This window comes from Chiroxiphia lanceolata, chromosome 2 (assembly GCF_009829145.1).
Source record: "Chiroxiphia lanceolata isolate bChiLan1 chromosome 2, bChiLan1.pri, whole genome shotgun sequence".
In the NCBI taxonomy this organism is placed as follows: domain Eukaryota; kingdom Metazoa; phylum Chordata; class Aves; order Passeriformes; family Pipridae; genus Chiroxiphia; species Chiroxiphia lanceolata.
The window spans coordinates 124,363-150,715 of record NC_045638.1 but is presented as its reverse complement, the minus strand read 5'-3'; the positions used below and the strand labels follow the sequence as shown (position 1 = coordinate 150,715).

The following is a 26,353-nucleotide window of genomic DNA, read 5'->3' as shown; positions in this document are numbered from 1 at the left end:
TCCTCATCCCAATCCTCACCCCACAACACCCTAGGGAGAACCAAACCAGGAATAACGTAACCCTCACCCCTTCTTCCTCCTCCCTGCATGAGGCCGAAGGCAGAGTCGAGCCAGGCTGGTGGAATGGGTTTATTAATTAATGATTTAGTACAACACAGACCCTCGTTACACCGCATGCATTGGGGACGGTGAGGGGGGTGTGACCCACCACAGGGGCAGTGGGGGTGTGGCAGGACCCCCGACCCAACACCCCAGGGAACTCTTTGCCCTGGGGTGTTGGGTCGGCCATCCTGCCCCCCCTCCGCCTCACGCCCCCGTGCCCTCGCCCCCTTCAAGGGGTCTGTGCCCCTCCCCGCCGCGGTTTGAGGGTCCCCAGGAGGGTCTGCACCCCCCGGCGCACGGAGGAGCCCACCCGCCGCGCCACCGAGTCAGCCGGGGGGGCCGGCAGGCAGGAGCTGGAGGCCTGGGGCCGCGCGTCCAGGCACTTCTGGTAGCGGAGCTGCGGGGAAGGGGGGTCAGCATGGGAGAAGGGGGGCTCGGGGGTCCCACTCGCCCTGCAGGCGGCCTGCAGCGGGGGGCACAGGGAACTGGGGGCTTGGGGGTCCCACTCACCACGCAGGCGGCCTGCAGCGCCTCGCTGAGCCCCGCGGCGTTGGGCTCGCACCACACCATGTGGCAGCGGAAGGTGCCGGGCGCGCTGGCCATGATGAAGGCGAAGGCGCGGACGTCGCGTCCCACCCCCATGAAGGACAAGAACCGCACGCGGCACTCGCACAGCACCGCCTCCGTCTGGGGGGCACGCGGAGGGGTCAGCACGGCCCCCCTGGCTGGGAGGGGATCCCCAAGGTCCCGTGGAGTGGGGGGACACACTGTGTCCCCGTGGTACGGGGAGGGGTCCCTGCAGCCCCCCAACATGGAATGGGGTCACTGAGGCCCCCAGAGCAGGAGGGCATTACCAGTGCAGGTGGGGGTCACCATCTGGGGGGGGTCACCAGTGTGGGTAGGGGTCATTGCAGCTTCCCAGAGTGAGACAGGGTTATCACAGTGGGGTGGGGGTCACCATGGTCCCCAGAGTGGGAGGGGGGTCACCACAGCCCTCCAGGGCAGAAAGGGGGTCACTGCAGCCCCTCAGAGTGGGGAGAGGTCACCACAGACTCCCCCAGGGTAGGGGGGAGTCCCAGGTGGACACACACCTGGCGGTGGGCAATGGTGAGGGTGGCAGGGGCCACGCTGACCACGACAGGGGTGGGTGAGGGGGGCTCCCCCGAGCCGGGGGCCAGTGCCGCCTCCAGCGCCGCGTTGATCACGTCCATGCCTGGGAGGTAGAGGGGTCAGGGCAGCCCTGGGGGTGCCCCCAGCCCCCAGCATCCCACAGAGGCCGGGGGCAGCTCCCTTGAGCCCCCCACTCACCCACAGGCTTGGCGACGGGGACGCAGCCCAGGTAACACACGGGGAAGCGCTGAACCGCCTCACTCTTGGGGGCCGGGAACTCCACTGTGGGGGGCACGTCAGACCTGCCCAGAGCCCCCCCAAAGCCCCCCAGAGCTCCCCTACCCCTCAGTCCTCACCCAGCACACCCCAACACCCCCCATCTGCACCACCTTGCTCCTGGGGACTGAGAACTCCACTAGAGGGGCACTGTCAGGAGCCTCCAAAGCCTCGCTGAACCCCCCAACACCCACCCTCTCCTCAACCACCCCCCAGCACATGCAGCCTCCAGACACATGAGCCCCGTGCCCTGGACCCCCCCATGCCCCCTCCCCAGCCCTCCTCCAGCCCTTTTCCCCCCCACCGCTCCCCAGATCCCCAATCTCCTCCAGGGTACCCCCCAGATCTCCCCCGCTCCCTCACAGGTACCTCCCCCTCCCACACCCTGCAGGGAGGTCCCCCAGCCCCATGCCCTGTACCCTGCAGGGGGGGCTCCCCCAGCCGGGGGTGGTCCGTGCCCAGCCCGTTGGCCACTGCTCGGGCGCTTCGCCGCTCCTCCGTCAGCTGGGGACAAGGGACACAAACCCCCCCAGTGTCACAACACAGGCACCCCAGGACCCTCGTGGTGACCACAGCCCACTAGACGTCACATCATGGCCCCCCTGGATGTCACACCACGAGGATCCCCGGGGACTGCCTGGTTGTTCTGTGGGGACACCAGGGGGAGAGGGGCTCACCCTGGGGGCTGGCTGGGGGGGCCTGGAAGACCCCAGAGGTCTCACCTACCCACAGACCCGGTGTGGGATGGGGAAGCGGGGTTTGGGGGTGTCACCTGGACATAGACATGGTACAGGCCAGGGGAGGTCCCGGGGGAAATGGGGGTGGTTTCACCTGGGGACAGACCTGGTGCAGCCCAGCAGGGAGGTCCCGGGGGGGTTGGGGGGTCCCGGGGGTCTCACCTGGGCGCAGACCCGGTGCAGCCCAGCGGCGATGGCGCTGGCCGGCCCCTCACAGTGGAACACGTGGCACTTCAGCACCTGTGTCAGGGGGTCCCGGGCCACGTACGCGAAGTCCCTGGGGAAGGGAGGAGTGTGCTCAGGACCCCCCCGGCCTCCTCCCTACCCAGCGTGGGCTGGGCCTGGGGGCACTGGGGGGCTGGGGGCAGGTTGGGGCCATACCTCTCCCTGCGTCCCCAGCAGCGCGGCAGGACAGAGCAGGGTTAGATGGGGCAGGGGAGGCATGGATCCCCCCCACAGCCCCAGGACCCCCACAATCCCCAGAACTGGGTCTGACCCTGCTCCACACCCTTCCCTGCTGAGGAGTTCACTGCTGAGACCCCATGGCCCCCATCTGCTACCCACGTGTGGGACTCCCCAGTCCTGTACACGAGACCCCCACACCTCACTCATATGGAACCCCCCAGCCCCCCGCCTACCTCCACACCCAGATTTCCCCATCCCTGTGCCCCACATACATAGCAACCCCCCAGCCCCACACAAGTGGGTCTCCAGAGCCCCCACTCCATGCACGTGGGACCCTCAAGCCCCATGGACCCCCACACGCCCAGACCCCCCCCCATCTCTGCACCCCACATACACAGGACCCCAGGCCCACATGCACCCAGCCCCCTGCAGACACCAGCCCCCCGTGCAACCGCCACCTGGCCCCATGCCACCCCACGCCCCACACACGGGTACCCTGTGCCCCCACCTGGCCCCATGCTGCCCCACGCCCCACACGTGGGTACCCTGTGCCCCCACCTGCTGCCATGTCGCCCCACACCCCACCCCACACGCAGGTACCCTGTGCCCCCACCTGGCCCCATGCCACCCCACGCCCCACACACGGGTACCCTGTGCCCCCACCTGGCCCCATGCCACCCCACACCCCACACGTGGGTACCCTGTGCCCCCACCTGGCCCCATGCCACCCCACGCCCCACACACGGGTACCCTGTGCCCCCACCTGCTGCCATGTCGCCCCACACCCCACCCCACACGCAGGTACCCTGTGCCCCCACCTGCTGCCATGCCGCCCCACGCCCCACACATGGGTACCCTGTGCCCCCACCTGGCCCCATGCCGCCCCACGCCCCACACGCGGGTACCCTGTGCCCCCACCTGGCCCCATGCCGCCCCACGCCCCACACACGGGTACCCTGTGCCCCCACCTGCTGCCATGCCGCCCCACGCCCCACACGCGGATGCCGCCCACGGGCTGCGCGTGCAGCAGCGCCCGGTCCCGGGGGTCCACGAGCTTCAGCGTGCGGCCCTCGAGCAGCAGCAGTGCCCGCGCCTGGGGGCACAGGGTCAGGGGCTCCCTCAGCCACCCCGGGTGCTGGGGTGGCGGTGAGGGGGATCAGAGGGTCTGGGGTCGCTCACCTCCCCCCAGGTGCCAGGGGGGCCGTCGCGGGGCCCCGAGAGCTGCCGGATGCAGGCGCTGACGGTGCCGCTGCTGCGGCCGGGCCCCAGCTCCTCCTCCCGCAGCTGCACCCAGCCCAGGGAGCGCACCAGCAGGCCCTGGGGGCAATGGGGGTCATGGGGGGTGTGGGGCTCGGGGACAGAGGAGCAGGGGGCAGCATGGGGCAGCCCCAGCCCCCCGCAGAGACCCATTCCCCCCCCTCTCTGTGAAGCCTCCAGTCCTGGGTCAGGGTGGACTTGTAGTGGGGCACAGCCAAGGCCCCTCCCATGGGGGTGACAGCCCAGGGCAGCCCTGAGGAGGGTCCCTCAGCTCCCCAACAGTGGGCCAGATCCCACAGGGGTGGGGAAGGGGCCCTGTGGGTTAGAGGATCAGGGACCAGCCCTACCTTGGAGTTCAGCACGTCCTCCTCACCCAGGGCCATGCTGCAAGGGGAGGTGGTCAGCAACTTCACCCAGAGACTCTGGGACACCCAATTCCAGCCACGTAAACCCTGGGAGCCCTCCCACCCCCAACCCCACTCCCCAAGACCCTGGGACCCTCCCCACCCAACCACTGCTTCCTGAACCCTGGGGTCCCTCCACCCCACAACCCCTGACCCCCATACTCTGCCCCCCTGCCCTACACCTAGATCTCTGCCTCCCATGACTCGGAACTCCCCACACCTGGATCCCTGTCCCCTGTGACTCTGGAACCCCCCACGCCTGGGTCTCTGCCCCCAGACCCCTCCACACATCTGGGTCCCTGCCCCCAGAGCCTGGCTCCCAGCCCACACCAGATCTCCCTCCTCCCATGCTGCTTGTGCCCTGAGGTCCCACCTCCCCATAGGGCCCAGGCACAGCCCCCTGCACCCCACAGCCCCTGTGTCCCTCCAGACCCCCGCACCCCTCTCCCGGCGATCCTGGGCCTGGTGACGGCGTCTCCGCATCTGACGCTCCCGGTTCCTCATCTTCCTCCTCCTCCTCCTCCTCGGCCGTGGGGTCCTGGGGGGCAGGGGGGGCTCGGTGGGCCACTGACCCCTCCTCCCCCCTTTCCCCCACTGCCCCCCCTCACCTTCCACAAGTCTCCGTCGCCGAAGGTCTCGGCTGGGGCGAAGCTCGTCCAGGAGAGCTGGGAAGGGTGGTTTGGGTCAGGGTGCACCATGGGGCAGCCCCACAGCAGCCCACGGCCACCCCATGGGCATCCTGTGTCCCACAGCCACTCCACCCCACAGCAGGCCCCAGTCACACCACAGGCACTCCGTGGTTGCCTCCCAGTCACCCCCCAGCACACTACAGCCACCCCACTCCTGACCCACAACCCCTGATGCCCCATGGCAACACCACAAACAGCCACCCCCAGATGCCCCACAGTTGCCCCCAGTCACCTCATGGCCCACGGCTGCCCCACAGCCACCCCACGGTCACCCCATGGCAGCCACATGGCCACTCTGTGGCCTCCCCACAGCTGCTCCACAGCCACCCCATGGCCTCCCCACGGTCACCCCACACCCATCCCATCCCTCAGCTGCCCCATAGCCACCCCCCGGTCCCCACTCACGGTGGGCCCCTCGGTGGGGGTGCTGCCATCGGAGGGGGTTTCATGGGGCCCCCCGGGGGGCTCCCACTGGGTGGTGCCGGTGGGGACGTGCCAGTAGTAGGTGCCTGAGGTGTCCTGCACCCGCAGCCACCCGGGGGGCAGGTCCCCATGTGCCCCTGCGTCGCGCGGCCACAGCGACTCTGGGGGGCACGGAGGAGTCAGAGGGGTCAGCCCAGCCCCACACACAGCCCCCGTGCCCAGGGACATGGGGACCCTCAGGAGGGCTCCACAAGGACAAGGGGGCAAAGGGGGGGGCCATGGAGCTAACGGGGGCTGGGGGGCAGCGGTGGGCACACAGCCAGGGGTGGGGGCAGACAGGACCATGGGGGCACAGGGAAGGGGCAGGCAGGGGCGGCCGTGGGGCAGTCACAAGTCACCGTGGTGCCCACCTGGCTCGTCAGGGGAGCTGCCCTGGCTCAGCGTGGCCCAGCTCGAGTCTTCGTCGCTGCCGGGGCCGGGCCCCCCGAAGAGGCGGCTGGCGCTGCGCCCGGGGGGCTCCCGCGGGCCCCGCTCCGCGCCCAGGGCCGGCGGGGAGACCCCGGCCCCGTCCTCCTCCTCCTCGTCCTCCTCCTCATCCTCCTCCTCCTCTTCCTCCTCCGAGGCGCCGATCAGCAGCGCCCGGGGGTCCCCGGCGGTGTTCCGGGCGTTGCGGGCCTGGACCCCCGGCTCCAGCGCCCCCGGGGACGCCCCCGGGCCCGGCCCCGGCTCCAGCTCGTTGCGGTTCTGGTCCCGGCCGGCCTTCGCCCAGCCGGCGCCGGGCAGCTCCTCGGCCGGGGCCCCGCCGGGCCCGGTGCGGGGCTCGGGGGACAGCCCCAGGCTCAGCCCCGGGCACCGGTTGTCGTTGGCGAGGTCGCTGCGCTTGCTCAGGGCCCCCGACATGGCGAGGACACGGGGACGGGCGCGACCCCCGGCACGGCGGGACCCCCCGGCCCGGCCCGGCCGCTCCTGCCGCTGGGGGGGTCCTACAGCCCCCGGGGCGCCTCCGCGTCCATCGGGCCTGGGGGGAGCGGGGGGGCAGCGCGGGCAGGGGACCCCGGCCACGGACCTCACGACCCCCCGGCTCCCCCCGGCCGGGGTCCCCCCGCTCCTGCCCCGCGGCCCGGCCAGGGGGGACCCCCGAAGGCCCCGCACGCACGGACCCCCCGCCCGGGCCGGCTCCGCGGGGTCTCAGCGCTCCCGGCCCCCCCATCGCCCCCGCAGCGCAGCGGGGACGGCCCGTGTCACTCCCGCGCATCCCCCCCGTTCCCTCCCGTCAATCCCCATCTCCATCCCCGTCTCCACCCCCGTTCCCGTTCCCATCCCGACCCCATTCCCGGTACCTGCGGCGGCGGCTCCGCTGCCGGGGGGTCGCGGGGGGGGGGTCTGGGGGGGCTCAGGGCAGGGGCTGCGTCACTTCCGCTTCCGGCAGCGGACAGACAGCGCCCCCTCCCGCGCCGGCACCGCGCGGGACCCCCGGGAATAGCGGGAACCCTCCGTGACTCCCGGGAATACTGGGAACCCACTGGGACCCTCCCCGGGACCACCGGGACCTCCCCGGGCACTGCCGACGACGGGGGGCTCTGTCCGGCCCGGGGGGCGCAGCAGGAACCGGGCAGGCTGGAGGACCTGTGGCCCCCCCCCCCCGGTACCACCCCCGGAGCCGGTGACCCCCACACCGCCCGTGTCCCTGCACTGATAGAGGGGACCCGGGGAGTCTCGGGGCTCCAGCTCTTGACCGATCCCGGAATGGCAGCACCGGGGCGTCCCGGGGGGTCCGGCCCGGGCTCTTGGGGCAAGATGGGGACACGGGGGGTGCGGGATCCCTGCTCCCAGTATGGACCAGGCTGACCCAGTACAGAATCCCAGGATCGCTGAGGCTGGAAAAGCCCTCCCAGCCCATGGATTCCCCCCCGTGCCCCATCCCCACCTTGGCCCCCAGCCCAGAGCACTGAGTGCCACGGCCAGGCCTTCCTGGGACACCTCCAGGGCTGGGCACTCCAAACCTCCCTGGGCAGCCCCTGCCAAGGCCTCACCACCCTTTCCAGCAGCAAATTCCTCCTCCTGTCCAACCTGAGCCTCCCCTGGCACAGCTGGAGGCCGTTCCCTCTCCTCCTGCCCCTTGTTCCCTGGCAGCAGAGCCCGACCCCCCCCAGCTCCCCCCTCCTGTCAGGGGGTTGCAGAGCCAGAAGGTCCCCCCTGAGCCTCCTTTTCTCCAGGCTGAGCCCCCCCAGCTCCCTCAGCCCCTCCTGCTGCTCCAGCCCCTTCCCAGCTCCGTTCCCTTCCCTGCACATGCTCCAGCCCCTCCAGGTCTCTCTTCCATGAGGGCCCAGAACTGGACACAGCCCTGGAGGTCCCTCAGCAGTGCCAGCACAGGGGACAGTCCCTGCCCTGGGGCTGTGCCCACACTGGGGCTGGCACAGCCCAGGAGCCATTGGCCACCTGGGCTCATGTCCAGCCTCTGTCACCAGCACCCTCAAGGCCTTTTCCAGCTTTCCAGTCCCTCTGTCCCAACCTGGAGCATTCCAAGGGGTTGTGGTGACCCAAGGGCAGGAGCCAGCCCTGGGCCTTGTTTACCCTCACCCTGTTGGCCTCAGCCCATCAATCCAGTCTGTCCAGATCCTTCTGCAGAGCCTTCCTGCCCTCTGGCAGATCCCCATTCCACCCCACTCGGTGTCGTCATTGAACTCACTGAGGGTGCCCTTGATCCCCTCGTTCAGGTCATCAATGAAGATGCTCAGCAGGACCAGCCCCACACTGAGCCTTGGGGAACCCCAGCAGTGTCCACCCCACTGGTGTCTCCCCATTCCCACCCCTCCCTGTACCCAGCCATCAGCCAGGAGCTGGCCCAGCCTGGGGCTGCAGGAGCTCCAGGGAGCCAGAGGAGATGGCTTTGCTGAGCTCCAGGCAGACACACCCACACCCGTCTCACATCCACCAGATCACCTGGGCACAGCAGATCAGGTGGGTCAGGCAGGACCTGTGTTTCCCAACCCCAGCTGGATCTGATCCCTGGTTGTCCTGTCGGTGCCGTGGGATCCCCCCAGGGTGATCTGTTCAGGGCCTTCCCAGCATCCAGGGCAGGGACAGCCTGGACTTCCCTGGATCCTCCTCCTGGCCCTGCTCGGGGAGGGGGTCACTGGGCACCTCCAGGGCCTGGGACCCCCCGGGGGGCAGGGGCTGTGAGGAATGATGGGGAGGGTCCAAGCGAGCTCTGTTGCTGTCTGGGTTCCCCCTGGGGGGTTGGGCCTGAGGGGAGTGGTGGGAGGAACTCTGGGACCCCCCCACAGCCCCCATGGTGGCCCCGGGGGTCCATCGGCCCCAGGGACCTGTGAGGTCTGAGTGGCTCAGCAGGTCATTGACCCAGTCCCTGCTCCCAGTACAGACCAGTCTGACCCAGTATGAACCAGCATGACCCACTCCACTATAGCCCAGTTTGGCACAGTACAGATGAGTATGATCCAGTACAAATACAGATCCGTCCAACCCAGTCCCCTCCCCCAATACAGATCAGTCCAACCCAGTCCCTGCTGCCAGTATGGACCAGTCTGACCGATACAGACCAGTCCATCCCTGTCCCCATTCCTAGTTGAGACCAGCCCATCCTGTCCCCACCTCCAGTATGGACCAGCCCATCCTGTCCCCGCTCCCAGTCTGTCCCAGCTGGTCCCTGTCCCTGCAGAAGGGTCAGTGCTGGCAGAATGCCCAGGCCGGGCAGCGCCCATGGTGCCACCGAGCTCCAGGCACTGTCCCTGTCCCTGCTCGGCCTGGCACTGCCGGGGGGGCCCAAGGACGTGGGGGCAGCAGTGCCGTGGGCAGGGTGTGTGCAGGGCAGGCATGGCTGTGGGGCAGCAGGGGCCAGGGTACTTCCAGAATACTTTATTTTGTACATACAGTTTGTCAGCGTGCGGCGGCCGCCCCTCAGGCCCCGGAGCCCCCTGGAGCTGTGGGGCAGCAGTGCCGTGGGGCAGCAGCGCCGTGGGGCAGCAGCGCCGTGGGGAGGCAGCGCCGTGGGGAGGCAGGCACGTGGGGAGGCAGGCACGTGCTGTCACCCCACGGCCAGGGCTTGGGGCTGGGGAGGGGGGACGGGGGGCAGCCCCTGTAGGGCCCCAGGACTGACTGCCCCCCAGCCTCCCCCAGCCCTGCCCATGGCTCCCCCTGCCCCACACACCCCCCCCACCTTGGGGACCCCCATCAGCCAGGGCACTGGGGCTCCAGGAGGAGGGGTCAGATTGTGACCCCCAGGCAGCCCCCGCCCCATGGGACCCGTCCTCGTCCCCCAGGCCCGGCCGCCCCCCAGGATAAAGTGCACATGAAGCCGGGGCGGCGCGTGGGGGCAGCGAGGCCGGGGGCAGCCGTCCCTCGGGGCACCGTGGGCCCGTCCTGCCGTGGCATCCCCGCGGTCCGGCCGTCACTGCAGGTAGCGATAGGCCTTGAAGCAGTGGTTGCCCGAGTCAGCCACGACCACGTGGCCATCGGAGGTGAGTGCCAGCCCCTGTGGTCCGTACAGCGGGTCGGCCGCCGTGTTGATGTAGGACAGGAACGAGCCTGCGCTGTCAAACACCTGTGGGGGGACACGGCTGTCCCTGACGGCCCCACGGCCCAGGGACTCCCAGCCCTGATGGCCCCCGACAGCCCCATGGCCCAGGGACCCCCAGTCCCTATGGCTCCCAACAGCCCCATGGCCCAGGGACCCCCAGTCCCTATGGCTCCCGACAGGCCCATGGCCCAGGGACCCCCAGTCCCTATGGCCCCTGGACCTGCATGGGATCTGCAGGACCCACTCCCTGTGGGGAGGACGTGATCAAGTCCCCCCAGGTCCATCCCAGTTGACACAAGATCCTTCCTAGTTGCTCCCAGTTAACCCTAAACCCCTCCCCAGTTCATCCCATTTGCTCCCAGATGGCCCCAGACTCCTGCCCAGGTCATCCCAGTTGCTTCCAGTTGGCCCAAAACTCGTCCCAGTTCCTCCCTAGACCCCCCCCATAGACTCTTACCAGTTGACCCAAGACACATCCCAGCTGCTTTCAGTTGACCCGAGTTGGCTCCACACTCTTCCCACTTGACCAGTTGCTCCCAGTTGACTATAGCACCCCCCCTAGACTGTTCCTAGTTGACTCCAGACCCTTCCCAGTTGCTCCCAGTTAATACCACTTGCCTCTCAGTGACCTCCAGGTGCCCCATAGCACCTTCCCAGTGCCTCCCAGGGCATCCCATCAAGAACACCTGGGGTTAGGGGGTCAGGGATTGGATGGAGAGGGGTTGGGGAGGGGCTGGTTCTGGGCCCCCTGGGGCTGCAGTGGGGGGGTGTGTGCAGGTACAGGAGTGGGTGCAGGTCCAGTTGTGTGTGCAGGTCCAGGTGTGTGTGCAGGCCCAGCTGTGCAGGTACAGGTGTGTGTTCAGGTACAGGTGTGTGTGCAGGTGCAGCTATGCAGGTACAGATGTGCATGCAAGTGCGGCTGTGCAGGTACAGGTGGGTGCACAGGTACAGGTGTGCGTGCAGGTACAGGTACAGGTGTGTGCGGGTACAGGTGTTTGTGTGGGTACAGGTATTTGTGCAGGTACAGGTGTGCAGTACAGGTGTGTGTGCAGGTGCAGTACCTGGATGCGGCTGTTGCCCCAGTCGGCCACGATGATGTTGCCGTTGCTGTCCACAGCCACCCCCGTGGGCGCGTTGAACTGCCCGTTGCCCTCCCCGTGCGACCCAAACTTGAACAGGAACTCGCCCTCTGCGTTGTACACCTGAGGGTGTGCAGGGGGGACACACCAGGGGGTCACAGGCTGTCACCACAGCCCCCCCAGGCCCCAGGGCACCGGGGGGACCCCAGCACCGGCTCACCTTCACCGAGTGGTTGTGGAAGTCAGTCACCACGATCTCGTTCTTGTTGTTGACAGCCACAAAGTGGGGCCCTGGGGGAAACATGGGGGGGTCATCCCTGGGACTGGGGGGCTTAACCTTGGGGGGAATGGTGGGGCTCAGCTCTGGCCCCATGGCAGGACCAAGATGGACCCAAAGCCCTGACCCATGGACAGAGCCCAGAACCCAGGGCCACCAGCACAGAGCCACTGTCAGAACCTGAGCCCAGAGCCACAGCCCAGAACTGAATCCAGAACACAGAGCCAGAACTTGGAAGCGGATCCCCAGCCCAGAGCCCCAAACCTGGCCCTGGGGCCAGAACGAGACCCTGAGCGCCCGTCCGGCCCCAGAACTCAAACTAGAGCTCAGAACGAACCCCAAGCCCAGAGCCTGGATCCAGAGCCCCAGCCTGGAACCAGAAGGTGGACCCAGAGCCTGGACCCAGCCCCCAGCCCACCGCTGGGGCCCCGGTGCCACCAGCCACCCTGGTGACGCCAGACACGTGGTCCTGCCCGCCCCGGTCCCTGGGGAGCCCAAGGCCCCACAGCTGGGGACCGGGAGGTACCTGCAAACTGGCGCTCGGCGGTGCCGCGGGAGCCGAAACGCGCCACCAGCTTCCCATTGGGCTGGAAGATGAAGACACAACAGGCCTTGTTGTCCACCACGATGATGTGCCCATTGCGGTCTACGGCGACACCCTTGGGGCCCATCAGCCGCCCTGCACCCAGCTTCGTCTGGGGGAGGCAGGGGGTCAGACTGGGGGGTGCCATGGACACCCAACCCCACAGACCCCCCCACAGACACCCCCTGCTTTCTTTTTCCTCACCTTGAACTTGCCCTCAGGTGAGAACACACTGACCCAGCGGTTGTCGTAGTCGGCCACGATGATGTCACCATTGGTGTCCACAGAGACCCCCGTGGGGCGCTGGAGCTGCCCCGGGGAGCGCCCCCGCACCCCGAAACGCAGCCGGAACTGCCCCTCGTTACTGAACACCTGGGGGAGCAGCAGGGCCAGGGGGGTCAGGGGAAGCACCCCCACACCCCGAAACGCAGCCGGAACTGCCCCTCGTTACTGAACACCTGGGGGGGCAGCAGGGCCAGGGGTGTCCCAGGGGAGTCAGTGGGTGTCCTGGGGGAGTCAGTGGGTCCAGGGGGGCCTGTACCTGCACACATTGGTTATTGCTAATGGGGCCAGTGGGGTCATGGGGATCCAGGGGTACCCAGGAGGGTCTTGGGGGGGGTCAGTGGGGGTCCCAGGGGTCTATATCTGCATGCACTGGTTGCTGCTGTTGGGGTCAGTGGGGCAGGAGGGATTCAGCAGGGATCAGTACAGTGTCAGTGGGGGTCCCGAGGAAGTCTGGGAGTCCCAGGGGGTCTGTACCTGCACGCACTGGTTGTTGCTGTCAGCCACAACGATGCGGCCGGCACTGGACGTGGAGATCCCCTGCAGGTTTGTGAACTCGCCCTTCTCCCGGCCGCGGCTGCCTGCGGGCACCGGTCAGGGAGGCACAGGGGGCCCCAGGAGACCACTCACCACCCCAGTGAACCCATTCCACCTCTGGGGCACTCCCCCACACCAGGGACTCCCCCACAACCCCAGGGAGCCTTAGGGAGCCCTGGGGAGTCCCTGCTGCTGTGGGTAGCCCTACCACCCTGGGGAGCCCCCCTTGCCCTGGGGAGCCCCAAGAAGGTTCTGCTGCTGTGGGGAGCCCTGAAGAGCCCCCCAACACCCTGAGGAGCCCCCACCACCCTAGCAAGCACCAAGGTCCCCCGCGTGCCACCCGCTCACCGACGCGGAAGATGAGCTCGTCCTCGATGGGGTTCTCCTTGCGTTTGGCGCTGCCGTACATGCTGGCGGGGCGGCGCAGGGCTTTCTGCCGCACGTGCCCCCCGCCCGGGGACTTGACGCGGCGCTTGGCCTCCTCAGGGGACGGGGGCACGTCGCCAGGACGCAGGGCACGGGCGCGGAAGGGGGAGCCGCGCACGGGCTGCCCGTACAGCAGGATGGACAGCACGAAGTCGCCCTCGGTGCGCGGCGTGTACACCAGCTCGTAGGTGCCGTTGCGGTTGTCCTGCACCTCAGCCTCGGCCGCGGCGCCGTCGGGGCCCGTCACGGCAAAGCGCAGGCGGGCGCCGCCGCTGCGCACCAGTGCCCCGTCCTTGTCCTTGGTGGTGACGCTGAGCGAGCAGGGCTGCCCCACCACGGCCTGGCGCAGCCCCTCGCCCGTGGCCACCGTGGTGTGCGCCGTGGCGCTGGTGGTCAGCAGCGCGCCCAGGTTCTGGATGGAGCGGCGCAGCCCCTCGGGCTCGGCGCGGAACTCGAGCTGCGCGTTCTCGTGCGGGTGCTCAGGGAAGGGCCGTGCCGCCAGCTCCCGCAGCCGCTCGCCCATCTGCTTCTGCACCAGCAGCACCTCTGTGGCCGAGCCGTGGTGCAGCGCCTGCTCCGTGAACGCGCAGCTGCTCAGGATGCTCTCCTGGCCCTGCCGCAGCACCTCCAGCTGCGCCTCCAGCACCTGGGGGGAACGGCCCCTGTGACACCAGGTGGGACCCACACCCAGCACCCACACCTGCATCGCTGTCTGCACCCCAGCCCTGGCCCTGCCGCAGCACCTCCAGTTGCGCCTCCAGTGCCTCTGGGCATGGTACATCTCTGTGGCGCTGGGCAGGACCCCCACACCCAGTACCCCCAACCAACGCCCCACCCGCATTCCCCACCGGCACCCGCACCTGCACCACAGCCATGCCCACAACCCCAGCCCTGGTGCTGCACTGGGACCCCAACTGCCACACTGGGGGTGCCACTGGCACTGGGGCACAGCTGGGGCATGCACACCCTCCCAGGAAGGACTGGCAAAGGGTGCAGGGGCACAGAGGAGGGGCACACGAGGAAAGGTGTGTTACCTGCTGCTTGGCAGCACAGGTGGCCTCCAGGTCGCGCAGCAGCACCTCCCGCCGCTGCCGCAGAGCCGCCTCCAGCTCCTCGAAGCTGCTCCCAATCTCAGCCTCGGCCTCGGCCCGGCGCTGCCCCAGCTGCCGGCTGATCTCGGCCACCAGCCCCACGGCCGCTGCCAGCTGCGGGAGCCTGGAGGGACAAGGGGAGCCCCTGAATGCCTCCAGACCTCCAACTCCCTCTTCCAGCACCCCCAGCTCCACAGTGCTGCCCCAGCTGATCTCAGCCACCAGCCTCACTGCCGCTGCCAGCTTTGGGAGCCTGGGGGAATCTGGGGACCCTCTGAACCCCCAAAGCCCCCCACAGCACCCCCAGCCACCGTCAGCTGTAGGAGCCTGCAAGACTAGGACAGTAGGGGGACCCCAGATCCCCCTGGACCAGCCCCAGTCCTTCCAGCCCTCCTTCCCCCTATACCATGCGTGAGTGACACCAAGCTGGTACCGCAGCCTGCGGGAGCAGGGCCGTGGTGACCCCCGGGCACCCCCCAGGCCCCCATACCTGGCGCGCACGGCGTCGAGCTGGTGCTGCAGGGCCGCCTTGTGCTGCTCCAGCACATCCCGCAGCGGCACCGTGTGGTGGTCCCGGTGCTCCCGCCGCTCCCCCTCCGTGCACTCCCGGCACATGGCTGTCTCGCAGGTCTCGCAGTAGAACTCCATCACCTGCCACATCTGTGCTCGTCAGCTGCCCCCTGCCCCAGCCCACGGCGCCCTGCAGGCCCCCCCCTTCCTGAGCCCACACAGCTCCCACAGTGCCTCCCAGGACTCCCTGGACCGCTGTAGCCCCCCCGGGGCCCACTGTGGACTCCCTCTCCAAGGCCTGCAGCCCCCCAGACCTCCTTGACCCCCACAAATCTCCACAGCCCCTCCTGCTACCCACAGGCCCCCAGCCCTCCCCTGCTCCCACACCCCCTGAGCCCCTCCAGCTCCTGCAGCTCCCCAGCCTCCCCTGCTCCCCCACCCACCCCGAGCCCATATAGCCCATTGCAGCCCCCTTAGCCCCTCCAGCCCCCGAGCCCCCCAGCCCCCACCTTTCCCTCGTGGTTGGGGCAGCAAAGAGGCTGCCCGGTGGCGGCGCCCAGGGGGGGCAGGGGCGCAGGGGGGGCCCCGTGGGGGTCGGGGTCCCGCTGCAGCACCTCCATCAGGTTGGTGATGAAGAAGTTGTTGGGCAGTGCCGGGACCCCCCGCTCAGGCAGGATCGAGGTCTGGCGGCACACAGGACACGACAGGGACAGGCTCTGGGCCGGGATGTAGTTCTGCAGGCACCTGGGGTCATAGGGGCCATGGGGGTCACAGGGGTCAAGGGTCACAGAGAGCACAATACGGACAGGGTCTGGGCAGGGATGTAGTTCTGCAGGAGCCTGGGGTCACAAGGGGTCACAGGGATCAGGTCAGGGGTAACCCAGGGCTGGACAGGGACAGGCTCTGGGCTGGGACACAGAGGGGGCAGGGACAGGAACTGGGCTTGTAGGGGGACATGGGGGAAAACAGGGTGACAGGAGGGGACGGATGGAGGGACAGTGGGATGGGGATGGAGGGTCAGGATCCGCTGGGGATGGGGGTGGGGGCAGAATGAGGGAACAGAGGAACAGATGGATAGACAAGGGGACAGAGAGATGGATGGTGGAGGTGGACGGGGGACAGAAAGGTGGACAGGGAGTGTGGGACAAGGGCAGAGCCATGGGGTTGGGGGTGGGCAGAGAACTGGCTGGACAGACAGATAGGGGGTCAGGATGTGGGACAGGGGCACAGGGGCAGGTCTGGGGGCAGGCAGTGGCAGGGGGACAGACGGATAAGAGGGCTGCACATTGGGGCATGAGGGGCAGGGACAGAGGGACAGTGGGGCAGCAGGATGGACAGATGGACAGGGGTTCAGAGTGCAGGCAGAAAGCAGGGGGACAGACGGACAGAGGGGCTGTGCCGTGGCACACCGGGGTGCAGGAATGGGGGAATGGGAGACAGACCGAGGGGACAGATGGACAAGAGAGGAGCCTGCACAGTGTCACACTGGGGTGCAGGAGCAGGGCAAGGGGGACAGACGGACTGACAGACGGCAGGGCTGCACGGTGTCACACTGGGGTGTCAGTGGGACAGACGGACAGACAGACAGGAGGGCCGTGTGGTGTCACACTGAGGGGGAGCAGTGGCAGGGGGTGGCAGCCGGCCAGACAAATGGACAAACGGACAGGATGGACACAGGGCAGGGGTGCCAGCACCCTCGGGGGGAATGGACAGATGGACAGAAAGTGGATGGGGGGGCTGAGGCAGGGCCAGGGGGGCTCTGGGGGCACAGAGAGAGGGGGCTGTCAGCACCAAGACCCCTCCACTGCGGGGACCCCAATCTCAGCCCCCCATATACCCCACACTTGGGGGGCTCTGGGGCTGGGCACAGCAGTGGGGTCCCAGCCCCACCATGGGCCATGGAGTGCAGGGGGGTCTCAGCCCCCATCCCTGAGGGTACGGGGGGGCTCGGCCCCGTGTCTCACTGGGGGGGCAGGGGGCCCACGGAGCCCTAGTTCTTCCACAGGTGGGGGGTGCTGGGGGGGTGTCACACTGCGGGTTTGGGGGATGCAAGGGGGGACACTGGGGGTGCAACTGTCGGGGGTACAGTGAGGAGGGCCAAGCTGGGGGACACAGCGGGGTGCAGCAAGGCAGAAGGAGGCTGGGGGCACTGGGGGGGCAGGAGGGATTGGATGCTGGGGGGCCAGGGGGCTGCAGCAAGAATGCAGCACAGCCAGGGGGATGAGGGGCTGCAGGGGGGTGCAGTCAGGACATTGGGGGTGCATTGGGGGGTGCAGTCAGGACACAGTGGGAATGTGGTGGAGGTGGATGCTGAGGAGGTGCAACAGGGCAGAGGGTGTGCATGGGGGATACAGGGGGCTCAGAGACATGGTGGGGATGGAGGGGGGGTGCTGGGGCACAGGGGGGACATCAGGTGCAGTGAGGGGCTGCAGTGAGGGGTCCCACCTCTCGCAGAAGGTGTGCAGGCAGGGATAGGGCTCGGGGGGGTTGAGGGGGGCTCAGGGGGTCCCACCTCTCACAGAAGGTGTGCAGGCAGGGATAGGGCTCGGGGAGGTTGAGGGGGGCTCAGGGGGTCCCACCTCTCGCAGAAGGTGTGCAGGCAGGGCAGCACCTTGGGGTTGCGGTAGCGGTCGAGGCAGATGCTGCAGACCAGGAACTGCTGGTCGATCTGCCGCACCACCGGGCTGGCGGGCTCGCGGCGGGCCATGGCGGCTCCTCAGCCTGGGGGTACGGCACAGTGAGGGGGGCGCCCCACAGCACCCCATGGAGCTCCACGGCACCCCACAGCCACGACCCATAGCCCCCATCCATCCCACAGGCTCATGGTGGGCCATGGCAGACCCTCAGGCTAGGGAGGGAGGATGTAAACGGGTGAGGGGCATCCCGTGGCACCCCACAACCCCCCACTCAACCCACAGTGCCCCACAGCCCCTTGCCCGCCCCACGCCCTCACAGAGAGCCACGGTAGACCCTCACTCTGCGGCAGCAGGGTCATTGGGGTGTGGGCACCCTGGGGTATGCACAGCCCTGACCCACAGCACCCACAGTTCCCGATCCCACAGACACATCGTGGGGCACACGGGGGGGCTCCCCCTGCCCACCAATGTACCCATGACCCCCAGGCGCCCAGAGCCAGCCCCACACCTGCCCCCAGCCCCACACGCCCCCGTGCCCCACAGCACTCACCTCCCACAGACCCATCGACCCCACTGTGCCCTATGGCACCCACCCCCTGCCCCGTGGGGCACCCACTCCACAGCACCCACAACCCCCACCCCCGACCCCACTGCCCTCCCTCCTGTGCCCCGCAGCTCCCACCCTACCCCCTGCTCCAAGGAGCACCCATCGCCCCCGCTACCCCCCATCGCCCCCCCACCCCATCGCCCCCCTCCTCTCGCCCCGGCCCCGCTCACGGCGCTGCGGCGGCTCCGCGCTCCAGGCCCCGGCCCCGCCCCGGCCGCCATTGTGCGGCACCGCCCCCCCCGCCACACCAGGACCCCGAGAGGGGCTTGGGGGGGTCCCACACCCCGCATTTCCCCATGGGGGTCTGCCCCCTTCATCCCCGCTCACCCACCCCTAAACCCCCCTTACCCACCCCACGACTGCCCTCCTCGCCCCCCCGATCTCCCCCCGCTCACCCCGTGCCCACCGCCCCCCACCCGGGCCCCCCGACCCCACTCACCCCCCCCGTAGCCCCCTCCTCGCTCCAGCCCACGCCGCGGGACCCCACGGCGCATCCTCGGCCCCGGCCCGGGATGCGACAGGGAGGCGGCCGGGCCGGGCGGCACCAAGGGCGCAGGAGGGGGGGATTAGACTTGTCACCCCTTCTCCCTTCAACGAGACACCCCCCGCCCGCGGACTGCCGACTCAGGGGCAGTAACGAGCCGCTCCGCGACGCGTTGCCGCCCCCGAGTGGGGGATCCGCGGGGGGGTCCCGTGGGAAAGTCCGCAAAGCGACCCCTTCAACCCCCCCCCCCGACGCGAGTGGTCTCGCCCGGGCTGTGGCTCTGCAGTGGGGGGGGACTTCGCGCATCCCGGGGTACCCGGCTGTTGCCACGGCAACAGCATCCCGCCCCCGAATTTGGGGGGTCAACCCCCCCAAATTGCGGGGGGATAGGATGGAGGAGGGAGGGGTGCGGGTTCACACTGGCGGGTGGAGGTTTGGGGGGAGGGGGCTCACCAAGTGTGGAGAGATGGGTGGTATAAATAGGGGGGGAATAAAGGGAGGGAAAAGGGGGACAGGGGGTCTAAAGGGAGGCCCGGGGGGGACACAGGGGGGTAAAAAGAGGGGTAAAGAAAGAGTTATGAAAGGGAGAGGGTATAAACAGGGTACCGGGGGCATGGGGCATATAAACGAGAGACAAGAAAGGTACAAAGAGTGCTGTAAAGGGCAGGGGTTAGGAGTAATACCAGAGCCCAGTGGCTGCCCACACAGCCCCTCAGTCTGGGGGGATCCCACACCTGCCTGCTGCCACAGGTCCCCCTCCACCTCCTCCACGTGGGACCCCCCGCTCATCACTCCCCCCCATCTCAGGTGGGCCCCCTCTGCCCTGCAGGGCAGGGTCCCCCCCTCAGCTCAGGACACAGGGAGCCCCTCACCGTGGCATCAGGCCCACATGCTGCAGCCTCCAAGGGAATTCAAGCAGGTTCCTGGATGGCTTCTTTTGGAGGGAGGGGGGAGGAGCAGCTGGCAGCCCACCATAGCTGGGGGGTCCTGGCAGAGCTGGAGTTCAGGGGATGCAGAGGGGGTGACCCTATCCCTGGCCAACTGACCACCAGAGTGAAGCGTGGAGGGGACAGTAGATACAGGGACAGGAGGGTCCTGACCCAGCCCAGGGGGGTACAGGGTCCCCCCCCCAACCCTGTGGGGTCCCAATAGGGAGAAGTGGCTCCAGGACAGACCCAGAGCTCTGTCATGAACCATCCTCCCAGTAAATCTGTCCCCATCCACGTGTGGCCCCCGTGTGGCCCCCAACCCCACACCTCATCCTCAGTGTCTGGAAGGTTCCTCAGCCAGGTCAGACCTGGTTGTGCAGCCGTTACAGTCCTCCAGGAGCAAGGAGGGTCATGGGGGTGCCCAGAACACGGGATCCCTCCGGGCCCCCAGCTGGGCACCTCCAGCAGCAGCAGAGAGTGCTGGGGATCAGGGGTCCCAGGGGCTGCAGCCGGGACACCCGTGGCACAGGGCAGGGTTCAAGGGAGCTCCCCTCCACCAAGGACCTCCCCCAGCCCCCCACCCTCACCTCCAGCAGCTCCTTGCCCCCACAGGGACCCCGACCCTTCCCCAGTGTCCCACATGGTCTGGCAGATGGGCCTGGGGGGACACAGTAGGTGCTGGGGACTCCCCACCCAGGTACAGGGTGACACAGAGCCCCCGGGGGTGACACCCCTGTCCCTGCAGGAGGCACACACCCACCCAACTCTTGCAGCTCAGCGAGATCAGGGACTCCCCACATCCATGTCTGGGGAGCAGTGGGTACCCCCATTCACCCCACCCCCGCCGGGACCCCGAAGAGGTGAGGAGCAGAGACCCTCAACACTCCCCCCGCCGGGACCTCCGGGGGTGGGTTCCACACCCACCCCTTCCCCCATGGAGAGGGTTTCAGTGTCCGGGGCAGTGTCCTGGAGGGACGCTGGGGACTGGGAACCTCCTGGGGGCTGGAATTTTCCACAGGGAGTGTCCCAGGGGTGGGTCAGTGACCCGAAGGTTGTCTGGAGGTCCCAGGGGAACAGCAGCCAGAGCCGTGGCAGGTTGAGGGGTGATGGAGGGGGGCACCGGTTGGCACCGAAGCCAGTGCCCAGCCTGGGGAAGGGGAACTGGCCCCATGGGACCTCTGAGCTCCCAGTGTGACCAGTAGGATGGTAATGACAGCACTGGGACCCCCGTGCTGAGTGCCCCCAGCCCCCACTCCCGAGGCATCCCTAGCCCGTCCCTGTTCAGCCCTGCCCGGTCCCGGCTCCTGCTGCAGGGTTGGGGTGAGGGGCACCCCCTCAGTCACCCCCCCCAGAGCCACCTCTTCCATGCACCAGCTCCCCACCCCGGGCCCCGTCCCTGTCACAGGGGTCCTGGCCCTTCTGGGGCTCATGCCCTTGTCTCCCCCCGGCCCCAGCAGCCCCAGCCCATGGGGTGCAGTCCCCTAACACCCCCCAGCTCCCCAGCACAGGGGTCCCGGCTGCAGCCCAGCACACACTGATCCGTACCATTTATTGGGGTGTTACAGAAGTGGGGGGGGTCAGATCGTCACCAGGAGGGGGGTTGGGGTCAGATCCCAACATTAAATTACGGGTTAAATTAATGAGCAAGAAAAACCAACAGTTTTGTCTCAGGAGAAAGTGCCCAAGTGCAGGGGCGGGCTGGGGGCCCCTCATGGGGTGGGGGGGACACTGGCCAGGACCCCGGTCCTCCGTGTGCAGCACGTATGCCCTGGGACACACGTGTCCCCGCACACAGATACACACTGACACACGTGTGCACCTCCAGTGCCTCTGCTGGCGTTTGGTCCCTGCTTGGAGCTCCCCTGGCCCCCCCAGGGTCCCAGTGCTTGGCCAGCACCCTCCCCCCGCTCCACTAGCAGCAGCGTGCAGGGAGCCCCCAACGCAGGATGCCACAGCCCCAGGGGAGCAGAGGGGGCTTTGAGGAGCGCAGCCCCCCCTGGGTCAGGAGTGCAAGAGCAGCCACCCCAGAAACACTTGGGATTGGCCTGGAGGGAGCCGGGGTGACCCAAGTGTCGGGGGGACAGCAGGAGCCCCCCCAGGTGCCAGGTGCAGCAGGGGACCCTCACAGCCCCCCGGCACAGGAGGGACCCGGCTGTTCTGGGGCTGGCCCCCCCCAGCTCCACTGTGCCACAGGCAGGGGTCTCCCTGGGGGAGCAGGGAAGGGACCTGGGGGGGACACCCCCATCCTGCCTGGGGGAGGCAGAGGCAGGCAGTAGAGGGTCCTGGCCCACCCCGAGGTGAGCAGGGGGACCAGGGTGGGGGTGCAGCCCAGCAAGGGGGGCGTCCCCAGCCCCTCAGTGGTGCTGGGGGGCAGGGGGTCTCGGGCTGTCTGCTATGTGGGGGTCTGTGCTGAGAAGCTGCTGGACTCTATCCTGAGGGGGGCTGTGGGACAGTTGGGCCCCACCCCCACCCCTCTGGCAGCCCCCACACCCAGCAGGCCCAGGCTGTGCCCCCAGCAAGCCCCCGGCCACAACTCAGGTCCATGTGTACCCCACAGGGGGGCTCCCCCGTCCGGGGGGGGGTGCGGGGGGCTCACTGCTCCTCCAGCCAGGAGGGCTTCTCAGCGCCAGGGGTCTTGAGCTTGATGTTGAACTGCTTGAGGGTCTGCTCGAGCTGCTGCTGGTTCCCGGCAAAGTATGCGGAGATGGCGTTGTGGAACAGCAGCAGCTGCTTGTGCATCACCTTGATCTGGGACAGGGGGGGTTATGGTCCGGGGGGGCCCGACTCCAGCCCAGCAGCACAGAAAAGGACTGGGAAAGCCCTTGGAGGCCCCCCCAAGTCCCACTGCTCCCCCAGCACTGCCCACCCCACAGCTGAACCATGTCATCGAGTACCACATCCAACACAGCTGCTAAATCCTTGCAGGAACACCCCGCCCCTGCACCCCCCAGCTGTGTCTCCCATCCCTGTCCCATACCCCTCACCCCCGTGCCCCCCATCCTGCATGCCCCACCACACACCCCATCCCTATTCCACCCACGATCCCCTTGCCACCTTGTTCTCCTCCAGGAACTTGAGCTTTATGGCCACATCTGCCCGCAACTTCTCATACTTGTCCTTGTGGCTCTGGAACTGGCTCTGGGCCGCGTCCAGGCGGCTCACGGCGCCAGCGTCACGTGGGCCCATGCTCAGCTCCTCCAGGTCCGTGCGGTACGCGTCATACTCCAGCCTGCCGGGGACCCCTGGCATTAGCAATCTGCCCCTGGAGACCCCAGGACCCCTGAGCCCCCCCATCAGTTCCCCTGTCCCACCTGGCTGTCTCATACTGCTTGACCGTCATGAGCGTGTCTTCCATGGTCTTGTTGACCAGCGTGTTGATGCTGGACACGAAGAAGTTGACGGCGCCCAGCAGCGTCTCCCCGTTCTTGCACAGCAGCTTTTGCGTCTCCGCGTTGTACCCAAACTCCTCCTGGCACCGGACAGGGGCCACAGTCACAGCCCCGCTCCCCTCCATCGAGGGCCTCTTGGGTTGGAAAACTCTCTCCCATGAGACCACCGAGCCCAACCACGACCCAGCGCCACCAAGCCCAGCTCCAGCTCACATCCCTACCTGCACAGGCCGTCGCCCCTAGTCCCAGCAGTCCCCATCTCCCCTGGCCCTGCTGCCCAGGTGTCCCCCCCAGTCCCAGTGCCCAGGTGTCCTTGCTCTGCCCCAGCGCCCAGGTGTCCCCCAGCCCTGGCCCTGCCGCCCAAGTGTCCCCCCCAGTCCCGGTGTCCAGGTGTCCCCGCTCTGCCCCGATGTCCAGGTGTCCCTCAGTGCTGGTGGTTCCCATGTGCCCCCTGGCACACCTGGAGCTCAGGGGATTTCTGGCTGAGATCGGCGAAGGCGTCGCCCAGGGCGTGCTGTGTCTGCACGAGGCTGTACAGGTGGGCCGTGAGCGCCCGCGCCAGCTGCAGGACGCTCTCGTACTTGCGCTTGGTCTCGCGCAGCAGCTCGATCTGTGTCTCCAGCTCCAGGTCCACCGTGCGGGACCCCCGCCCGAACCGCTCTGACAGCAGCTGCTTGGTGCACTGCGGGATGAGGGGTCAGGGGGCCTGGGGTGTGTGTGGACCCCCCAACTGCTCCAAGAGCAGCTGCTCAAGGCACTGCAGGACAGGGGGTTGGGAGGCCCGCTGGGGTACCCTCAGCCCTCACCTTGTAGGTGTTGATCCCCCATTTCTTGACGATGTCAAACTTCTCGACAGCGATGCCACGCACAACCTCCTCCCCGCTGGGTGGGGGGCCAGGGGGTGGTGTGTGCAGCCCGGGGCCTGGCACGGGGACAGCACCTGGCACCAGCTCTGGGGGGGGCAGCGCCCACGGTGGGCCAGGCAGCCCCTCCCCTCCAGAGCCACTGTCCCCACAGCAGGGTCCCCAGCTCTGGCCACGTGTGTGCCCAGCACCAGCTCATGGGCATCGCGGTGGGAACCCTGCTCCTGCCAGCCCCCCGGGGGTCCCACACAGGGGAACAGACCCCAGCCCAGCCACGTCTGGCGGTACAGCCGAGCCTGGGCCCTACCTTGTCCTGCTGTCCCCCATCGCCAGGGGGGAGCAGGACCTGGCAGCACCAGAGGTGGGCTGCAGGGGCAGGGAGGACCCCCTGACTGGGACCCACCTCTGAGACCCCCGGGCCCATCAGCACTGTCCTTTGTCCCAGTAGCAGGACGGGTCGGGGTGGGGAGAAGGGCAGTACCTGCGGGGGAGGCGGCCGGGCGGGCCATCCTGCGGGCAGCGGGCGCGCTGGGGGGCACCGACGGTCCTCGGGGGGAGTGAGGGTGGACAAGAGAGCCTGGAAACGGGGGGGCTGCGGGTGCCGAGCAGGGGGAGGGGCAGGATGGCAGGGCACAAGGCACGGGACGGGGATGACCAGGGCAGAGGGGACGGGGGGCAGGGAGTGGGGACGAGTGCGCGGGCATGCGGCAGCGGACAGCGACGGCGGCAGGTGAGTGTTGGAACACAGAGACGTGGCTGCGGCCACACAGATGGACCCCTCTGCCCCAGGGAACCCCCCCAACCCCCTCTGGCTCCTCTGTAGGGGTCCCTGTGCTCCAAGATCCGGGCAGGCCTGCTGTGCCGGGGACACAGGGCTGCCAGCCCCGGGAGAGCACGCGCACACACTCCCTCTGCCCATACAGACCCCCCAAGGCCCGTGGGGGCTGGGGTCTGCCATGGAGGGACTTTCAGGGTCAGATCCATGTGGAACAAGGACAAAGGAACAGCAGTGCCAGGGCTCCTGTGGCACAGGGCCGCCCTGGCCCCACCAGGCCTGATCCAGCTGGGGCAGCGAGGAGAGTGCAGTGGAGAGCAGGGCTGAGCTCTCCAGTGAGAGCACTGCCTCAGTGCCCTCTGCCTGCCCCCGCCATCCCCGGCACAGCCCAGAGCTCTCACTGCCCCTGGCCTGGGGCAAAGGCAGGACCCTTCACCAGAAGGCTCCAGAGAACCTTGCTGGGGTGTCCTGGTTGAGAGGACAGAGATTCCATGGCAGAGACCCCACCTTGGCCCGGGGGGAGCAGGGCTTGGGTCAGCAGCACAGCCCCCATACGGTGCCCCTTCACAGGGCCTGAGCCCAGCAGGGATGGAGCCCCCCAGGAGGGGCCTCGGCTGAGCGGCCACAGCAGAGCTTCGTGCCAGAACTGGGGACAGTGAGGGCAGATGAGCACCCCCTCCCCTGCAGGAGCCCCCCTGACAGCCTGTCCCCAGTACCTTTGATGGTGCCTGTGGGGATGATGCCCTCGGCCGTACCCCCGTAGCCGCCCGACACAATGCTGGTCTCATTGAGGTTGGGTCCCGACACCATCACCTGCTGCAGGTCCTGGGGGGCAAAGGAGAGCGGGGGGCTGAGCTGCAGGGCCAGCTCGGCCTCAGCAGGGCCCCGGCACAGCCCCAAACACCCCCGGGGTCCCCAGCCCCCCAGACCTGCTCCAGGCCATCATCCTCGGGCAGGCTGCTCGTGTCCCCGTTGCTGCTGATGGGGATCTCCATGGTGGCCGCCTTGCTCAGGATCCCGTCCGACATCCTCAGGGCCTGAGGGGACACGGAGGCGGCACTAGGACCTGTGGGGCCGGGCTCCGATGCCAGAGGTAGGAGAAGGCAACGTGGGGGGTCCCACTCCGGCAGCTGCCAGCACTGAGCAACTTCTGTCCCTGCCCAGGGCCTCCTGCAGCCGCTGTCCCGCCCGGCCCTCGGGGCTCCCCTGGCTCCCAGAACGCTCTCGGGGAGTGGAGCGGCACGCCACGGAGGCACCAGTCCCAACCCCGACCCCGGTGCCAATCCCAGCCCCGCGTCGGCTCTCCCCCGTTCTGCCCAGGCCCCCTCGGGCCTCCCCGCTCCCAGGGCCGGACCGCGCGCCCCCTCGCAGACCCCGGTGGGGACCCGCAGCCGCTGTCCCGGGGCAGCGGCGCCAGCAGCGCCGGCTTGGCCCGCAGGAGCGCGCCGGGAGCCACGTCCGCAGCCCAGGGGGTGCGGGGGGGCCCCGAGCGCCCAGACCGGTCCGGGCACATTCCAAGGCAGGTGGGGCCCGGGGCGGGATCTAGGTGCCCGTTATCTGTGCCGTGTCCCTGGGCCCGGCTCGGCGGGGACGGCCTGGCCCGGCCCATCCCAGCGGCAGGGCCGAGCCCTGCGGGCCGGGCCGGCACCACCCCGCGCCATCTCCCGGGGCAGTGGCCCTGCAGCGCCCGGGACGCGACCGCCCGCACCCACCCCCGGCCGAGCTCCGGGGACCCCGCGGGGATCCCGGACGGCCGCTTCCGGCGGGATCGGCCAGAGACGGCCCGGCCCCATCTCGGGGCCGTCCCGGACAGGCCTCGCCGCCCCGCGGCCGCTCCCCGCGCGCGGTGCCCCCCGGCCCCACCTGCGCCCCGGCCCCGCCGGGCCCCCCCGCGCCGCTCCCGCTCCGCCTCGGCCCGGACGCGCCGGAAGCGTCGCACGGCAGC

General features: G+C 68.7%; 3 protein-coding genes across 9 annotated transcripts; all 3 read right to left on the bottom strand.

Moving 5' to 3' along the window:
• Positions 1–113: 113 nt before the first annotated feature.
• APBB1 (amyloid beta precursor protein binding family B member 1) lies at positions 114–6,428 on the bottom strand. Of its 3 annotated transcripts, XM_032680115.1 has the most exons (15): positions 5,814–6,428; positions 5,386–5,564; positions 4,900–4,956; positions 4,732–4,829; positions 4,235–4,271; positions 3,810–3,947; positions 3,599–3,723; positions 2,607–2,612; positions 2,388–2,502; positions 1,908–1,992; positions 1,411–1,494; positions 1,194–1,315; positions 957–978; positions 613–789; positions 114–499 (listed from the first exon to the last, which is right to left on the bottom strand). In XM_032680115.1, the coding sequence occupies exons 1-15, from the start codon at positions 6,301–6,303 to the stop codon at positions 429–431; spliced, it is 1,806 nt and encodes a 601-aa protein (XP_032536006.1). In that variant the 5' UTR covers positions 6,304–6,428; the 3' UTR covers positions 114–428. The 3 variants fall into 3 exon arrangements, with proteins under 3 accessions (XP_032536006.1, XP_032536004.1, XP_032536005.1); XM_032680113.1 differs by lacking the exon at positions 957–978; XM_032680114.1 differs by lacking the exons at positions 957–978; positions 2,607–2,612.
• Positions 6,429–9,242: 2,814 nt separating this feature from the next.
• On the bottom strand, positions 9,243–18,496 carry TRIM3 (tripartite motif containing 3). Of its 3 annotated transcripts, XM_032680107.1 has the most exons (13): positions 18,408–18,496; positions 17,331–17,446; positions 17,171–17,196; positions 15,235–15,469; positions 14,706–14,866; positions 14,159–14,339; positions 13,047–13,770; positions 12,639–12,742; positions 12,084–12,251; positions 11,823–11,991; positions 11,240–11,310; positions 11,002–11,142; positions 9,243–9,964 (listed from the first exon to the last, which is right to left on the bottom strand). In XM_032680107.1, the coding sequence occupies exons 2-13, from the start codon at positions 17,430–17,432 to the stop codon at positions 9,812–9,814; spliced, it is 2,235 nt and encodes a 744-aa protein (XP_032535998.1). In that variant the 5' UTR covers positions 17,433–17,446; positions 18,408–18,496; the 3' UTR covers positions 9,243–9,811. The 3 variants fall into 3 exon arrangements, with proteins under 3 accessions (XP_032535998.1, XP_032535996.1, XP_032535997.1); XM_032680105.1 differs by lacking the exon at positions 17,171–17,196 and having other exon boundaries at positions 17,305–17,446; XM_032680106.1 differs by lacking the exons at positions 17,171–17,196; positions 18,408–18,496 and adding an exon at positions 18,139–18,166 and having other exon boundaries at positions 17,305–17,446.
• A 2,403-nt stretch (positions 18,497–20,899) lies between these two features.
• Positions 20,900–26,319, bottom strand: ARFIP2 (ADP ribosylation factor interacting protein 2). Of its 3 annotated transcripts, XM_032680145.1 has the most exons (9): positions 26,272–26,316; positions 25,338–25,445; positions 25,125–25,233; positions 24,115–24,225; positions 23,577–23,692; positions 23,231–23,452; positions 22,693–22,850; positions 22,436–22,610; positions 20,900–22,129 (listed from the first exon to the last, which is right to left on the bottom strand). In XM_032680145.1, exons 2-9 carry the CDS (start codon positions 25,434–25,436, stop codon positions 21,974–21,976), a joined length of 1,146 nt encoding a protein of 381 aa, XP_032536036.1. In that variant the 5' UTR covers positions 25,437–25,445; positions 26,272–26,316; the 3' UTR covers positions 20,900–21,973. The 3 variants fall into 3 exon arrangements, with proteins under 3 accessions (XP_032536036.1, XP_032536034.1, XP_032536037.1); XM_032680143.1 differs by lacking the exon at positions 24,115–24,225 and having other exon boundaries at positions 26,272–26,319; XM_032680146.1 differs by lacking the exons at positions 23,577–23,692; positions 24,115–24,225; positions 25,338–25,445; positions 26,272–26,316 and having other exon boundaries at positions 25,137–25,196.
• Between the last annotated feature and the right edge of the window lie 34 nt (positions 26,320–26,353).

Excerpts from the sequence above, each read along its gene's own strand:
- APBB1 (XM_032680113.1), bottom strand. The coding sequence starts at position 6,303 with ATGTCGGGGGCCCTGAGCAAGCGCAGCGACCTCGCCAACGACAACCGG. Across the intron at positions 4,272-4,731 it reads CCAGGATCGCCGGGAGAGGG|CATGGCCCTGGGTGAGGAGG; the intron begins GTGCGGGGGTCT and ends CTCCCCTTGCAG. Across the intron at positions 3,948-4,234 it reads AGGACGTGCTGAACTCCAAG|GGCCTGCTGGTGCGCTCCCT; the intron begins GTAGGGCTGGTC and ends CATTGCCCCCAG.
- TRIM3 (XM_032680105.1), bottom strand. The coding sequence starts at position 17,432 with ATGGCCCGCCGCGAGCCCGCCAGCCCGGTGGTGCGGCAGATCGACCAG. Across the intron at positions 14,340-14,705 it reads CTCGACGCCGTGCGCGCCAG|GCTCCCGCAGCTGGCAGCGG; the intron begins GTATGGGGGCCT and ends TTGTCCCTCCAG. Across the intron at positions 12,252-12,638 it reads GCAACAACCAGTGCGTGCAG|GTGTTCAGTAACGAGGGGCA; the intron begins GTACAGACCCCC and ends CTGCTCCCCCAG.
- ARFIP2 (XM_032680145.1), bottom strand. The coding sequence starts at position 25,436 with ATGTCGGACGGGATCCTGAGCAAGGCGGCCACCATGGAGATCCCCATC. Across the intron at positions 25,234-25,337 it reads AGGATGATGGCCTGGAGCAG|GACCTGCAGCAGGTGATGGT; the intron begins GTCTGGGGGGCT and ends TTTGCCCCCCAG. Across the intron at positions 24,226-25,124 it reads CCCCACAGGCACCATCAAAG|CCCCCCCGTTTCCAGGCTCT; the intron begins GTACTGGGGACA and ends CGGCACCCGCAG.